Source organism: Morus notabilis, unplaced genomic scaffold, assembly GCF_000414095.1.
Source record: "Morus notabilis unplaced genomic scaffold, ASM41409v2 Scaffold153, whole genome shotgun sequence".
NCBI lineage: Eukaryota > Viridiplantae > Streptophyta > Magnoliopsida > Rosales > Moraceae > Morus > Morus notabilis.
Window position 1 is genome coordinate 40,483 of NW_010356836.1, and position 18,355 is coordinate 58,837.

At 32.3% G+C, this 18,355-nt stretch overlaps 1 protein-coding gene across 1 annotated transcript; it reads right to left on the minus strand.

Annotated features, from left to right (window-relative positions):
• Positions 1-11,502: 11,502 nt before the first annotated feature.
• LOC21389347 (probable inositol transporter 2) lies at positions 11,503-17,668 on the minus strand. The gene is made up of 7 exons (XM_010088698.2): positions 17,512-17,668; positions 17,265-17,403; positions 17,067-17,137; positions 14,464-14,799; positions 14,214-14,321; positions 13,001-13,612; positions 11,503-12,301 (listed from the first exon to the last, which is right to left on the minus strand). The coding sequence occupies exons 2-7, from the start codon at positions 17,398-17,400 to the stop codon at positions 11,810-11,812; spliced, it is 1,755 nt and encodes a 584-aa protein (XP_010087000.1). The 5' UTR covers positions 17,401-17,403; positions 17,512-17,668; the 3' UTR covers positions 11,503-11,809.
• Between the last annotated feature and the right edge of the window lie 687 nt (positions 17,669-18,355).

Consider the following 18,355-nt stretch of genomic DNA (forward strand, 5'->3'; position numbering starts at 1 on the left):
TTTTATGAGAAAAATACTGTTATGAGTCACGAATTATGATTCGAATCATAACACAGAATTTTGAACCAAACGCACGGGAAGTGGTTTATTAATTCTCAGTTAAACCCCTATTCGGTTGGACATCCAAAGGCAAAGAGGGTAATTTTAGATTATACTCTCCCGTAATATATAAGAACTGAGTTTTAAATCAAACGTTATTTCGATCACCTTTTATTCTTAGTTAAAGATGTCTTTTTTCGGTTGTTCACGAATGTGGGGATCCCGCCAACTTTATAAATTTTTTCTTTAGTACACATAAAATTGTAAATTTTTTCTTAATCATTGAACAGTTTGAGCCTTCCATAAACTTTTTAAGATGAGATAGAGGATGTCCTTAGCAGTTTTAAGTGTCTACTTTGTAAATGGAAAAGTCAAAGAATTTTAACACTTATTAGCCCTTTTTTTTTTTTTTAATTATAAGTCGAGATTGTCGACGTCGTCATTATTTAGAAATGTCCTTAGCAGTCTTATTGTGTACAATTTTGTTAATTTAGACTGAGAGATTCATCAAAAGTATCATCAATGTCCCTTTTGATCACCACAAGTATTCTCAAAGCTTCAAGAAATAGAATCGTACAACTTCATATTGCAAAACAGTTAAATTCTTCTATGATTTCCAATAAAACTGAATTTTCTTATATATAATTGTTTCAGTTTTTTAAGGCAGTTAAGTATGATTTAAATGCAAAAGGTTAGTAAGAGGGGCTTTATTGTTTTCTTAATTAATGGTTTTATTTTATATCAAAGCGTCTTAGACAAAATAAATAAAATGAATGATTTTATAGTTCAACGTTTAGCTGCCTGACCGCAACAATTAAAATTGCCTATAAGAAAATTGAGACGATTAAAATTATCCAAAAACCAATATGAGTGTTTTTTCTTTTGTTCAAAGACCGCGCCATAAATATCTTTCAAAAAAAAAAAAAAAAAAAGAAAACAAAGTAAAATCAAGTACTTGTTGCTTTCTAATTCCCTCCACAAACCATGTTCCATATCATAGTTCCATGTTTTCGAGTTTTCACACTTCAAAAATATCAAGAGTCCGCGTGATAGTGTGGACCCAATATGAAATTTATAATTCAAAGATTTTTTTTTCTTGCATTATTGACCTTCATTTTTTTCATTTATTATTTATTATTTTCTTTTACAATGGAATAGTCTTGTTAACAAAATTTTGACCTCAAACTGAACTAAAATTAGAATCGACAATATAGATCACGACACGATAATATGACTCGAAAATGACATGAATTTTATGGGTTAGGATTGAGAAAAAAGATATTAGGGTCGTAATTGGGTCGACCTGAAATTGATACGAAAAACACTAATCAATTTCGAGTTAGACCCGCCTAACTCGAACATGACACGTAACTCGTGAAAAAACTAAAAAATATATAATTTTCATTACATATTTTAGATTTTATTATTAACTAGTGATATCATAAAAGTTATACTCAAAATATTATATTATTATTTGCTTAATTTTGATGAATGCTATTGTATTTTAGTGTGTTATGAATTTTAAGTTATTTTTAATATGTAAAAAATTAAATAAAAGTATATAATTTTCGTGTCAATTTTAGATTCACGAGTTAATTTCGTGTCACGGGTTATTTCATATCACGGGTCATTTTGTATTATGTCGTGTCAACTCATAAAGTAGTCGTGTCATATTCGTATTGCGGTTTTTAAAAAATTTAGTGTCACGGGTTGTATTCAGATTGACTATAAAATATAGAAAGAAACGATCAAAACACAACACGTGATACGAATTGTCAGACCAAAACATTCCAAATAAGGCAATTAATGAACTTTGGTCAAAGCATCTGCTTAATATACGACCACGTTTAAAGAACTTCATAACTAATACTTCATCATGTAACTTTTCTTTACTTTTTCTTTTACCCTTGTTCCCTTTCCTTGTTTGACACATCATTTTCACATATTGTAAACCTTCTTTTTTTATTCTTTTCTTTTTTTCCTTTTCTTCCTCTGTAGCAATTTAAGCTTTGAAAAACTAGCTTGACCAGCTAAAAAGCCTTACCTTTTGCCGAGCCTGGGTGGCTGATTTAAGAGCCAATCCAAAACCTCAAGAAAAGTTTGTTGCAATGCGTAGACATAATGCATGTGGGCTGCTTCTTGGATGGATTTGGACTTTGTTTAAGCACAGAGAAGTGTGTCTGACAGACATGCTCTCAATGATGCATACACAGAAAATATATACATATATATATATATGTATGTATGTATGTATATGTATATATTATATGTCGCCTCCCTGTGCCCACAGTTTTATGCTTATCCTTTATTGAGAGGTTTATGTACTATAGCTATTGACCCAGTCAAGAAGGGCTATAGCTATTAGCCGGATATTTGGCCTTTACCCTTTATAAAGTTGAAATTTTCACTTTTACTGTTCGCTCTTTGGGTTAACTTTGTAATATATGCATGTAAAGCGGTTAAAAATCTTCAAAATTGATCAAATTATTTATCATTTTATTGTACTTGTTCTATACAATGTTACACCATCTATATACATGAGCAATGCTAATCGGTCCGGTTATTTTTGGGTGCGTCTCAAACAAAGATGTTGCACAAACTACTTTTGACGTTAGATTTTATACCTTTTTATTTTTTTTATTTTTTGTATATGAAAGATGTTACGCTTACATGCATTGCATTCGATGTTACATTATCTGGTTATGTACTTTGGCGTAACATTACTATCTATAAGTTGACATACATGCCCCGAGATTATTGTTGAAGAAGCCAAGCTTGTTTATAAGAAGCTTTATATATAATTACAAGTACACATATGGAGGGATAGAGGGGTGAAGGCGTGAAAGGACTTTTTTTTTTTAAGGACATTTTTGGTAATGAAGTATTGTCAAATTCGTAGCTAATTAATCATAGTTTGACGTATCCAATCTTACCCTTACGTATTCTCACATAAGGTTGTCAATGGGGCGGGGCGAGGCGGGTTTTTAGTTTACTTGTACTGTTCCGCGCTTCAACTTGTCCCGTAATGACCCACACCACATTGTTTAGCAGGGCGGGCGGGTCAATAACCATCGATTCTGCGGGGTGGGCGGTGTCCTGCGACCTTTTTTTGTGGGAAATAAGAGAAGATAGCTTGACATTTTGTTGTAGGGACCACGATTGGTAAATTTCATTTCTATAAGGAAACAAATGAAAAAAGAAAATAAACACTCGATTTTAAAGAGCACCGGTAGAAATTTTTTAAAAAAAGCCTAGAAACAAAACTTGCAAATTAACCAATGCCCATAAACGAATTGATAATAACCCAAAAAAAAAAGTGTCGGCCAAAAAAATAAAACCACTAGATTGACTGAAAAAGAAGAAAAATGGGCACACATTTCAGGACCCTCTTCGCCATTCTCCAAAATTTTCAAACAAACACTAAAGCCATGTTTAGTAGTTGTATTGTATTGTATTATTAAAATATAATATGGTGTTTTGTGTTATGACGTATTGTGTAATGAGTTAAAATATAAAATTTTAATAATTTTGGGGTCACAATGTAATTTGTAAAAAATTTTAAGATCAAAATATAATTTTTTAAAAGTTTTAAGTCAAAAAGAAAATTTTAAAAAAAATTTACTGTCAAAGTGTAATTTTTATAAAAATTAGGGGGTTAAAATATAATTTTTTAAAAATATAATGAGACATGTTTGATTCGACCCATCCCAACCCACAATTTTACAGGTTTTGACCCGCATCGTCACGAAAACCAATACATGCGGGTTAAACCCATCCCATTAGGGGCGGGGGGCGTTAACATCCATATTCTCACAGATTAATTCATGTAGTTTTACACGGCATTAATATTTAATAAGTAGAAATTAAAAAAGTTATATTTTGTGATGAACATATTCAGTGTTGCTTAATTTTCTTTGTAAAACAAAGGGCATTGAGGAGTTCATGTGGGCCCAAAACAATACTCAATTATTGTGATCTTGCACCATCTCACTATATATACCATAATTTATAACTCATATACAAGGAGTAGTAATTAAAAACTATACACATTTGCATAATATTATGAGTCTGTCTATTTTAAAATATATATATATATATATATATATTACGGTACTCGTTTTGACCTTTTTGTTTATTCTGACCTTGACCAGCGATATAAAGTAGTAGCTACTAACATTTTATAGTTTTTAGTCTTGTTTCATTATCGTAATATTGCAATCTTAGTACTCTTATTTGTTGAATATTACCGAGTTTTATTACTCTTATTTGTTGATTATTACTGAGTTTTGGTTCAACTTTGTTGATTATAACAGACCATCATTGAGGGTGCATAATATCATAAAGTTGCGTCAATCTGTATGATAATGACTACATTTTCATATTGTGCATAAATATTGTCGACATTTTAAATTTGTAATAACTTTTAGGAATATTTAATATTATTCCATTACATATCATTAAGTTGATCTTCATGGGACTAATAGTATGGGTAGTAGTTCTATATATATGATTTTAATTTTAGATAGTTTTATATATAAATGAATGGGTTTGTAAATTAGGGAAAAGAGACATATATTTTAGAGTGTGTGGGTATGAAATTTTAACCTTTATTTTGAATTAATATATATTTTAATTAAATAATTATATTAGTTAAAAGATATTATAAATCAAGCGAAACATATATATATATATATATGCATATCCATATAATTTAAAGATAAATTTAACAATTTTCTCTTTTAAATTTTACACTGAACAATAATATTTTAGACATTTATATATGTCATTGACCCAAGAAAGAATGGTCTTGAATAGGTTTTGTACTTCATTTTACGTGCTTGCTTCTTTCTTCCTCTCTTCTTTTTGGAAATCTTGTATTATTGAAAACTTTTAATTATTTCTTATGCGTTTCTCATTAAAATAGATTTTTCCATGATTTTCCCTTTCAAATGATTTTTTTTTTTAAAAATATGCTTCCACTTAAATATTTTTTCATACAGTTCTTTGAAATAGTATTTTATCAAATATGACCTTAATAAATAATTTTTTTCCTAATCCCTGAATATTATTTTCCCAAATGTTTCTTGATTTTTTTCAAATCAACTCATTTTTATTTAAGAGTTTCATCCAAAATACAATTTCTAGTTCTCTCAAAAAAGGGGGAAAAAAATACAAGTTCTTGTTTTTCGTAGTGTGTCTTGGATTACTTAAGCCTTAATATCGGCGAGGTTACATCTCTAGCACCCACAAAATTAAGATTTATTAAGTGTGTTTTTAAGAAAACGCGTTTAAAACGATTTCAGAGAAAACATGAACCGTGTTTGAAATTGATCCTATTTATTATTTTCACGTTTTTTTAGAAAGAAAAATTAAAAACGTATTTAAAATGGCGTTTGGCGCAATAAAGATAAAAAATAAAAATGAAAATAATTTTTTAGTTTAATGTAAAATGAGAGAGAAATGAAAAAGTCATTTTTCATTTTTTGTTTTTGTTTTCTCCTCTCTCGAGCAGAGAGAGAGATTAATGAGTTTTTTTATACTGAAAATAATTTCTTGAGAAAACTACCAAACGCATTTTTAAAAATGATTTCTGTCTGAGATTGAAAACGTTTTCATTTTCATTTTCATACAAAAAATAAAATCATTTTGGAACGAGTTCCAAACGCGCCCATAGTCTTGCAGAACTTATACTTATGCTCCGTTTGTTTCGAGGGTTCTGAATTTGTTCAGAATCATGATTTTTGGTTTGCTAAAACGTTTTTCTCTCACAAAAAATTTAAATTTCAAAAAATCAGAATCATAAATCATAATTCTGATCTTATAAACCAAACGTTCCCTAATTTAAAAAAAGAATTTCAAAATTAGAATTTACTAGTTATGAATATTTTAAAGATATTTGTATTTTCCTCAGTTTTGAAAAATGAGCTAAGGTAAGTCTACTCCTGAGTCATCCCCGCTTGTATATGCAAAGATAAGAGTGAAATAGTCCCAAGCACTTAAATTGTGATAAGAACGAGTGCGCTCAATCGCTAGAGAAGCTGCAAAAAGCAGCTGGCACTTAGTTATAGTGAATCTAACATATCCAATGGGAGTCAAACGTACGTTGACTCTTTAAGCTGTTTTGTAGAAATGGAAGAAATATAATAATAAGATGGTAAAAACTTTATTTGTGCAAGGACGACATCATGTTTTTGGCACTATCATTGATGATTAGACATCGGTGGAGTGAAGACCATAATTTCATTCAATGTCAAAAGTGAGAGAATTCTATTGTTACTAATAATATACAGATTTACCCGCCTTTTCTTTTTTATTATAAATTCTGTTAAATGATTATATTTTTTTTTTTATTAATTTGATATAATTCCATTGTGATATGATAATTTAAAATTGCATTTTATTGGTAGTATTAAAAAGGGTTCAAAGTAATGCAACAAAATTTCTTTTATATAAAAAATGTTTGAGAGCACTGTCGGTGTTGATCACCATTACTAAATAGAAAATGAATTTTATCTGTGAAATTTATGCCGTCACACTCACTTTCTATGCCGCCGGTGCCTAACATTGTTCTAGATATCTTTATGAGAGAAGATCAATTGAGAGGTTAAGAAAAGCCTTTCAAACGTGACAATGCAAGAACAACCCATAATAACTTTGTCTAGTGAGGAACCAATATTACTAGTACTAAACTCAAAAGTGCTACTCCGCCATTGACTGAGAAAATGCGCGTTATTCAATTGAGTAACCTACTCTCCTATGTCTATAGTGTGAAAGAAGTTAGGTCGGTTGATGGCATAATTGTTTTCACACATCTCTTTTAAGAAAATGATCACTCAACATGCAAATGCAATATGGACTTCTACAGGAGTTTCCAATTTCAGAAAGAAATTGACAATTGGAAAAATGCACACAATCTTGAGCAAGACCTTTCTAGTTTGGCAGATCTTGGAGATGCAAGAAGGCCCACACAGGCAATGGGCTGAGCCTAGTGAGCTGTGCCGGGCCGGCCCATGAAAGACCAACTCTCAACCCAGTCTATCTCACGAGCTAATTTTCTGTGGACCATGCTGGGTCAGGTCGCGCCGTGTCATGAGCCGTTACCGGGCTGGTCCACAATAGCCCATATATGAGTCAAGATGGGTTGGCCCATCTTGCCCCATTATGGGTTTGGATGGGAGCCCATCTTGACATGCATTTTGTCATTTGTTTGTTATTTTTTTTAAAATATTTGTTTTTGATCTTCTAAACAAGTTAACAAATATAAAAATCTAAATAGTCAATGAAAAAATAAAAAGAAATATTTTATTTATGTATGTCTTATTAAAAACCTTTTTAAGAAGAACCCAAAAGAACAAAACTTGATAAAAATAAAAGAGTACATTCACAATAATTGCACGTAAGATGTTTACAAAATTATTAAATAAAAATTAAACAAATAAAAACACATAAAAAAAACATAAAAGTAATTATTGTTTATAACTACAATGTACAACTAGTAGCAGTATCACAAATATCTACGATCACATGTAAACATGACTGACTATATATATAGATGTATACATATATAACCGAGGCATATAGTTAATATTTTATATAAAAAAAAAATCTTTTGCATTATATATAAAAAGTTAGGCTAAAATGGGCCTTGGATGGCCCAACCCATTGTGAGCTTAAATGGGCCAGCCTGAATTGATTCATAAATTTTCACAGGTCATGCCGTGCCGGCTCATGATCTGAGGTAAGTCGACCAAGCCTAGTCCACTAATATTGATAAGTTAGGCCGTGCCTTAAAAAGTGTGCCTTACCTTGCCGTGCCGGCCCAACACTATATCAAGATGAGCCTGGTCTGGCCCATGGGCAGCCCATAGTTCCATTTCTAGCAGATCTAGGGTGGCTGATACTTAATTCGCAATGTTAATTAGCCCATAGTTCCATTTCTAGCAGATCTAGGGTGGCTGATACTTAATTCGCAATGTTAATTGGAACTAATTACTCTTACTTATTTTTTTAACGTCGCTTTACAGTCTAATATAGCATGGATCTCATGTGCTAGTTGTCATTAAGTCATGAACAAAGCTATGTATTCAGAGTCGCCTTACAGCATCTCCAACGCATTGTCGAATTTTATGGTCAATTTCAAAAGTATTTAACACTTGGGGTAAGAAAAACATTCTCTAATATAATACCATGAATAATGTTACATCTACAAATTTATAACAAAAAAAATAAATATAGCATATAAAATAACATTATACATTAGAGTACAAAACAAAACAACCAATTTTTAATTTTGTTTTTGCCGTTTGTGTGATAAATATATATAGCACATTTATGTTACAGATGGCCTTAAACACAACAAATACATAGATTGAGACCTCATGTCTAGGATAACTTGGAACATGATAAAATTTTCCAAGTAACATATATTATTAATTTGGTGAAATTACTAATCATACAATTGTCACTGAATAGTAGTATTTTTCTCACTTTATTATCACGAGTATCATCTACACGCTATATAGTATATATGTATGATAAAGGTATAAACATAGATATTAATATGAAACGTAAGACGGCTTAAGTGAATGTGATAGTTTTAATTGTCTTACACGCAAACAATATTGGTGTGATCTTTATCACTATTTTATCAATCTGATGACAGTTACAAGGAACAATAGCTAGAAATGCCAACAAGTTGATTCAACGTCTTTTTCCTACTTTGTGTGTTGTGAAAAGAAGGGCCACATTGTGCTTTCAATATTATGATTAGGAAGTCAAAATAACACACAAGCGTAAAATCATTGTTCACCCATTAAAAGGAACGCATAAAATAGAAAGCGTGATGGGGATAACATTCCTTTAAAGGAAGTTCTCCGGAATATTTTTATGCCTCAAGTATATATGAGAATATATATGTGCATTATGCATACCAAAAGCCTTGGCTTTTCCAAGTGCAGTTTGTTCTGATTTTATCTTTTGGAAAATATGTAAAGAGTTGGATTTTGAATAGTTCACTAAGATCTCTCTTCCTAGCCTTCCTTTGCCAACCTCAAAAGCTCATAAACCAACTCGCCTAAGTTGTTTCTAGCAACAACAACTAGGGCAGAGTTAGTTTTAGAAAAAGCTGCATCAAAATTAACTTTGACCGCGCCAAGAAGAGGATAGTACCACAATAGCTACTAGTAAGCTGAAGAGGAGGCGCGTTTAATCTTCTAAATTTTTCTATCATAACAGTTATGCACCAAATCTAATCAGTCAAAACTGAAACTTAATTAGTGACCAAGACATCTTCAACTCAGTGGAGACACATGCCCTCACTAAGATTTTAATTGTTTTTCACTACAATTAAATATTTATAAAATTGTATTTATGCTCCAAATGTATTAATTAACACCATAAATGCGCTCCCACTTAGTAAAAAAAAAAAGGAAAAATTTCTAATTGTGCCCCTACTTTCGAGAAGTTTTCAAATGAAATATTGTATAATTTTTATTATTTTTTTTTATGCTTTCATGTTTCATATTGTGCTTCTAATGAAAATATTTGATGGTTCCGCCCTTGCAAGGTAATTTACAAGGATGTTAGAACTTAAAACATGCTGGATGGTGCTTTTTTATTTATTTATTTTATAAAGTGCACGTGTAAATGAATATTTGCTTCTCAATTTTAGTGTTCAAACACGGTTGTGCTATTAACCCCCCCCTTTTTTTTTTTTTGGTGTTTCTTATTTTGCTATGGAACACAATCATGGGGCCAACCAAAATTCAACATATTGATCGTCACTTGGTCAAGTTTAAGGTTGACAAGTAATTGAATTTTAGTGGGGTTTTTTTTTTTGTTGCTTGAAAAATTTTAGTGGAAAATTTGTACTCTGGATCAGTAGCTTATCACATTTCAACACTTCAATACTTCAACGCTGTTTTAGACATTTAAAATTTATAAGAAGATCTCTTTTTTTGTTAGGTAAATTAATAAAGGTATTGTTGAAAGTGAAAATCAACCAACCTCAAAGGAATCGGATTTCTAGGTTGAGATTCAATTCAAAAAGATCAAACATCAAGTGAAATAAAGATAAAGCGAAAATAAAACATAAAGATTTAAAGTGGTACGACTTAATCGAGTCTACATTCACTATGATTGCTGAGTTTTTTCATTAAATTTCTAGGCTTACACACTCCAACTCTCTATACATGCTCTCTCAACATTGAATGTAAGTGAGAAAAAATGTTTGAGTCTCGAACCCCCCTTCATCTCATGCCTCTCCTACCCTCCCCCTTATTCCGTGCTCCTCTCCTCATCTTAAGATTGCGGTCTCGCACTTGGTTACTCGAAACGTGAGTAGTTATTCGAGACCTTGGGTCTTGCACGTGAGAGCTTGAGAGTGTGGGCGGTTGCTTAAACAGTTATTTTGAGGTATTCAGACGTCGTGGGATAGATGGTTGATAACTCGTGAGGTCATGAGGAAGGATATGACCTTACACGTATATTGAGGTGAGGCATTGACTTACTTGCAAGTTGAATAGGGACATGGACTTAGTCTCCCACGAGTGGGGAAAGGTCCAACTTGCATGTGAGGGCAAGTTCACCAAGTTGTGAGCTCATCAAGGTCAATGAGTTAGCCAAGTCCGTGAGCTGGTGAGGTGAGGTACTCGAGCCGGTAAGAAAAATCATGGTATAACAGATATCATGCCCAAAAATGGGTCCATGCGATAATAATTGATTCTAATATGTAGCCGAAATTTTCTGTGGCTTGATTCTTATATATATAGGTGAATTTAATTGTGGCAGGTTATTAATCCGGATGTACATACCTGCCTTACCAACACATGTTTTCCCAAAAAAGAATGTGAAAAGTCAACAGACATTAAAAGTGTGGAGCCCAAAATGGCCTTACGAGGAGCCTAAATGTAGCCCAAAAACATACAGAAAAGGGACCACATTGTGCTGTATATGCATGTTGAAATTTAAACAACTTTTACTTATTACCAAACCACTATACCTAAATTCAGCAGAAAAATTATTCAGAAAAAAAAAAAAGGAAAGAAAGAAAGACCACGCATAAAATTACAAGAAGAAAAAAAAGTATATTATATAGGCAGCATCCAAAGTTGTGAATAAATGCTATTAGTGAAGTATTTCAATTGACAGTTTTATTACCTATATATATATATATATATTAATTTTAGGGTAATCGGTAACTTTGGGTATAGTAAAATTTTGATCTTTGAATTTTTTATTTTGGCCTATTAGTCCTTAAACTTTTATTTTTTGATAGTTTTAGTCATTGACACTAAAATGACTAACAATTTTTAAAATTTAACGTTTTCAAATTTTTAATAATAATAAATAGAAAATTTGACAGATAATGTAACTATTTTTGTAAAATTTAAAGTTATCATGTGAGGACACAAAATATTTTTATTAAATTTCAAAAATCGTTCGTTAATTTTTAGTTTCAGAGACCAAAAGTGTTAAAAAGGACGATTAAAAGACTAATTATTGCAAATGACATTACTCATCAGTCCAATTTTATATCCTATAAACATAGGGAAAATTGAATAGACTATTTTCCCTCCAATCCCAATTTCTTAACCTCTAGTCTCCATCTAGAGAATTCACTACTTTCCTTCCAGAAAAGATTTAAAAAAAGAAAGAAAAAAAAAAGGACTAGTACAATTTCTCACTATATATCTTACTCAAGAACTCCAAATCCAAGTTGACCAAATTCCCAAATTGCCCCTATGAAACACTCCGTTAGTAGTACTATTTTTTAGGCAGATTGTTCCTTCCCTTGTGAGGTAGAGGAGCTCCTATTCTTCTCCCAAAACCTGAAGTGCAAACCCCTAGTCTCCAACATCTTCTCAACTTCCTCAATGGGAAGTCCCTTTGTCTCGGGAACACAAACGACAACAAAGATTAGGGCCACAACAGAGAAAAGCCCAAATATGAGGAAGGTCCAAGAAGTCCCAATGGCCTCGGTTAGGGACAGAAAAGATTGGGCCACAATGAGATTTGAGATCCAATTCGCTGTGGCTGCTATTCCCCCACAAAGCCCACGGAATCTTAGAGGGTAGATTTCGGAATTGACAATCCAAGGAACTGTCCCCATTCCGGGAGAGAAGAATATGATGTACAAAGCAAGACCTATTAGGGCAAGCCATCCATATTTGCTTGGACATCCCCTTGTGTACCATAATCTGCTTTGATCTTGGCACTTGTCCTTAACGGTGTCGTTTGAGATCAAGCATGCCCCGGGGAGTAGCTGAAATCAAATGGTAATTATATTGAGGATTTTGAGATAGAAAATAGTACGCATTGCGGAAAAATACAATAATTTCATTTCATGACACATCATGAAACTAAAATATAACTTGTTACGAATAATAATAATAATAATAAAAAGATGCAACAAAATAGTAATTACAACTTTAGTTGTAGCACTCTCTCTCAAGTGTACACAAACCAAAGTCAAAGAGAATAACTAAAATATTAACTTTTTGCAAAAAAAAAAAAAAAAAACTTATAAGTGCCTGTTCTTTTCTCTCTCTCTCTTTTTTTTTTTTTTTTCAAAAGAAATTAAAAATTGAGAGATTTGTACTCTACACTTGAAAGGAAAGTCAGGTGTAAATTTAATTTTAGATTATACCTATAACTACGCCGAATTTTAGTTACTAATTCTATAAAAAATTTAAAGTAGGCCAATATTTAGATATACATGGAGCTTATTCAACAGAGGAGAAAAGTGAAAAGAGTAAGAGGAGTGAAAGAATTATAACTGTTGTTTTAGCAGAATAGATCAACTTAAACAAAATACAACTCATAATAATAACTCTAATAATAACTCTAACCTTTCTTTCTTTCCCATTTCCTTCCTCCTTACGGTACATACCCTTAGTGAACGCTTGTGCAAGAGATCAAACCAAAACGAATAAGAAGAAAAATGTAATTGAATGTTACGTACCTTATCAGTAGCAGAAGCACAAAATCCACAATCAGGAGAAGAGGCCTTCAAACACTTCATGCAATCCCAACCCCCACCATTTCCAGCGCCGCCGTAGTCCGGGCAAATATAAGTACCATTGGAGAATCGAGACGTCTCTTGCAGACTGACCATCGGCGAATGCGACGTCGTTTCGTGGAAAACCGCCGACAAAAGTCCGAGAGAGATCACAACTCCGAACAAGCTGATCAGCAACAGCTTCTTCCTTCCACTCCTGTCAATAAAGTAAATGCTGACAATGGAGCCCAAGGCGTTGAGCCCCGAGGTGACGAGGGAGAGGAGGAGCGCCGTCTGGTTCGAGGCGAAGCCCGCGAGCTGGACGATGGTGGGGCTGTAGTACATGACGGTGTTTATACCGACGAACTGCTGGAACACCTGGAGGCCAACCCCGGCTATTAGTCCTCTTCTGACTGTTTTGGTTTTGAGGAGTTTGGTGATGCTGATCTTGTCTGTGCTCGAGCCTTTCTGTTCGAGCTCCGTTTCGACGGATTCCTTTAGGGCTACGATCTCCGATTCCACCTCGTCCGCTGGGTAGATCTTGCGGAGAATGGCTTTTGCTTCTTCTTCTCTTCCCTGTTGCAGGATATGAGCAGAGGAATTAAGGTGATTGCAAAGGGGGTAAAATTTGAAGTTTTGAAAACTATTAGGATATGTTTTTGAATTTTTTTTTTAAATACACCTAAAAATTAGTGTACTTTGGATTTACCGTATTTGGACTTCAAACTATCAATTTTTACAAATAGGACCCAAATTTGTTAATTCATTGAAATTGTGGGCAATCTAGCTGGTGGACATCAATTAATATACATAAATGCCCCACAAAATAGAAATTTGTACAAATGCACCTGAAACTTTTTGTTGATTGAGAATTCATGTCATGGTTCGAATCATAGTTCATGACTCGTTACAGTGTTTTCTCTTACAAAAAATACGCGTAAATTGATAATAATTCTGAATCATGGTTCTGAATCTATGAACTAAACGTATTAGAATCTTAAATTCCGTTAATTAATTGACATTCATTATCAATTGAACTGATTTGACAACATTCAAATTTATTGTTCTAAATGCTAAAATTAAACACATAGGACGCAACTTGCCGACGACAAAATATTTCAGTACAAATTGGTGCAACTTTTCAGGAGTGAAAATGTTTTGAGAAATTAAAACTAACCTTGCGGAAAAGCCATCGAGGTGATTCAGGAAGAAGCATCATCAAGATAAATTGCACCAGAGCAGGAAGCCCTGCAACTCCAAGCATCCATCTCCAAGTCCCAGGGGCCTAAACAGAACATATTCCATTCAATTTCTAAAATATAAGCTTAAAGTCTAATTTCATGCAAATAAAAAAAAAAAAAAACTATGGCAAAAGCCTTGGAATACACAAAAAAAAAAAAAAAGTATTTGCTGTATTTATAGCTTACCTTAGTGAATGCCAAATTAATAAGGTAAGACAGAAACTGTCCTCCAGTTATGAGGAAGCCATTGGTGCTAACAAGGGCACCTCTAATCTTTGCAGGAGAGGCCTCAGAGATGTAGAGAGGAGATGTCATGGACGCCATTCCGACCCCAAGCCCAACAAAAACCCGACCGATGATTAGAAGGGTAGGTCCCGGGGCTGATGCCATGACCACTGCTCCAATGAAGAAGAGGAAATCGGCTATGAGGATTGAGCTTCTCCTACCGTACCGATCGTTCAACCATCCCCCAATGGCTGCTCCTATTATGGCACCTGCCACAGCCATGCTCACTATGCTCTCCTGTTTTTGGAATGTGATCAAGTTTCATGTTCAATGTTTAGATTGTTATTAGTGTGAAAATGTGATACATCTTTTAACTATCAAATTAAATAAAAGTAAAATCATAATAAATAAAGTAACAATTTTCAAAAACAATAAAGTGACAATTTAACCGAACTTAATAAAAACACATTAAAAATTGTCACTTATTAGTAGAGTTTTTTTTTTTTTGCCGTGTTATATCTATATATATGTGTGTGTATATACATGTATATGTATATGGTTTTGCTGATAAAAGTAAAGCGAGTAACAATGGGATGCGGAGACTTTGAATCAAAAACAGTTTAAGCTGTGAAAACATTGCAACAATACTGATCAAATCTAGAAAAACGTGATGAGTTTTAATCTTGGTCATATACTATGGTTCAGTTAAATTAAATACATAAAGAAAAGTAAACATGTGCTTTAAATAAACGTGTACGTATTAGATCAATCAGATCATTCTAAACAAAAAAAAAAAGCAAAGAAAAAAAAAACACCAATTAGATAGTTTTAAAGTGGTGAATAGCAATAGCGGAATTAGCAGAATCGAACAATTCTTGATGAAATATTACTAATATTAATTAAATAATTTGTTTGCTAAGAAAAATGTAATTTAGAAACTCTCTCTTGTATATTTTTTTCGGTATGATGAGATTTTGACTAAATTGTCATAAACCAAATTTACTGTTAGGAAGGTCCTACTAAAGAAAACTTATATACTAAATTTGTTTTTTCTCATTTTTTTGGAAAAAATAAAAAAATACTACTAAAGATGATAAAAAAAAATTATTTATAACACTCTATTTAAAAATAAATAATAATCATTCAATTAGTAAAAAGAAACAAAAAACCACAAATGACATTCAAATATTTAGAACGATATAATTATTTAGAACTTTATAAATAATATGGAAAAATAGATAAAAACCACCTAAAAATACATAAGTCTAAATTTTTATCATTTATTCATAATTAATATCATTTTGACTAATATAATTATTTATTGAAAAGATATTAATTCAAAGTAAGAGATGAAAATCAAAATTTAAACACCGTTAAGAGTAGGAATTTTCTCTAAATAATTTTAATAAGACAGCACAAAGTCATAAACTTTTCTCTCTTTTTTTCTTTTGTAATTATTGGGCTGAGATAATCGAATCGCTTGAAGCGATCCTCGGCCCAGTTCTAGAGCTACTATTGTCGTTTACTGAATGGCTGGGAACTGGATTCCCAATTCCCCCACACGGAAAATCACACCCATGTTTGGACATATTTGTGTATTTTATTATTTTTGCTTGGAGACTATCCCAATTTACGCAAAATAAATTTTTTTTTTCCTTCGGAGAACTGGATCCAAGAGATAAACCGGCCGAAATAGATAAGAGCATCACAAAAAATGATGCGCTACTCGATGAAACAATTTAATATTTTTTAATCTATTATATTTAAATATTCAAGACTTGACAAAGTTAGAGTCAACATTTTAAATAATGAAGATTTATGTCATGATTTAAATTATAGTTCGTAATTCGTTATAATATTTTTTCTCATAAAAAATATGCGTAAATTGAGAATAATTTTAAATTATAGTTTTAAATCTATAAACTAAATATTTACAAATTTAACAAAAAATCCCCAAATTAAAGGCTAAATGGTAAAAATGAACCAAATCGAGACAAAAAAAATTGTGGCATTTATATGAATCCTTTTCTATATAAGAAAAAAAAAAAAGAGATTGAGCCACTTTTGAGGTTGGTTAAAGCCATCTCTGTCAACTTTAACTGCACACGAATTATTAAAAAAAAGTCCTAAAAAGAGAATTATTAAAAAAAAGTCCTAAAAAGAGAATTATTAAAAACACCGTAACGAGACATGAGCAAAATGAGTTAAAAGTTCAGGTTCAATCAATTCTATCCACCAAAAAAAGGTTCAATCAATTTCAAGATAGGGTCAAAAGAAAAAGTACTTAATTTGGTTTCCTGTTTAAAGGGCATTATCGTCAAATGGTGCCCAAAATTGTGAAATTTCCAAGGAAGAAAATATGGGGAAGAATATTAAATATGGAAGAAAATTAACCAACGATAAGAAGAAAAGAAGTATTATAGGCACTTATATGGCAATAAACACAGTTTGTTAATGTAATATTATTTGTTAAATTCCATTTAAATACGTACGTATATGTCATGTATATATACATATATGTATATAATAAAATATGTGTGTATATATATTTTCAGAAAAATCACCTGCAAGACGGTTTTTCTATCCACAGACTTGAAGTCATCTCTAATGTAAAGAAGAGCTCCAGATATCACTCCTGCTCATTATCATCAACAGAATGATTCATAATTATTTCAACATCTATACATATATATATATACATAAATATATAGGTATACAAAGAGATACAGAGTATAAATTGTGAGGAATTTACAAAAATATACCTGTGTCATAGCCAAAAAGAAGGCCACCAATGCCAGCAGAGAAAGCAAGACGAAGAACATAAGGATTTTTCCATGCCAAGGAGAAGCAGTCTCTGAAAGCTGAAACATCTGTGCCCGGATGAACTCCCCCCTCCATTTTCTTATCCAAGAAAAAGGAAAAACAAACTGAATAATTTTCTCACTCTTTTTCTACCTATCCAAACAGTACACTTGGACAGAGAGTAAGAGAAGTGCTATGCGCCCTTACCTTACAAAGGGGTGAGAAGACAAGGAGAGGCAGAGAAACTCCCAAGTTTTGTGTTTTCCTAGAAAATGGAAGCAAAAAATGTGAGAGGCAGAGGAAGCAGTGTTTGCGTGTGTGAATTTATGTGTGTGATGGTTTAGAGAAAAAGATATATGGGGGTGAAATTGTCATGTGAAAAACAAGGTGCAATCAGAAAAAGGAATAATATAGAGGTCCACTACTCATTTTTTCGTCATCATAATTAATCCATCTTTGGTGTGGACTACTATGGAGTATCCCCCACACTACATAACACAGGTCCGTGACCACACGCGCGTCCATAGTTTATTTTTATTTATTTTTAATGCTGCCACGAGGGGTATCTCAGATTCCTCGACCAGATCATCTTCAGAAGGCAATCATTTTGCTTTAAATTTCTTATTGTGGGTGTTCTTTCTATTCCTTTTTCCAAAATGACAAAAAGGCATTTGTTCCTTCTTAAATCAGAATGATTAGTGAGTTTGGAGGAGATTAAAAGTAGAACCCCTTTGTTGATTCGTGGGGTATTAATCTAATATTGAGAACTTTCTCATATAAAATTATGAAAAAGTGTGAACTTGGCGTTGTTATTGGTATATAATTATTGCCAAGTCCAGTTGTTGTACCAATTTACAGAATTGTGAGTGGGCACGTAACAAGAAATTACACTTTTGGTGACTAATTTTGAATGACTGTAACTAATTAGTCGCTAAATTTATCTTTCAACTATTAAATCTTAGCCGTGGAATTATTTTTTCAAGAGGTATATTCTTTTTGGAACTAAACTTATCAACAACCACATTTTAGTGGGCAAAAGATAAATTTAGTG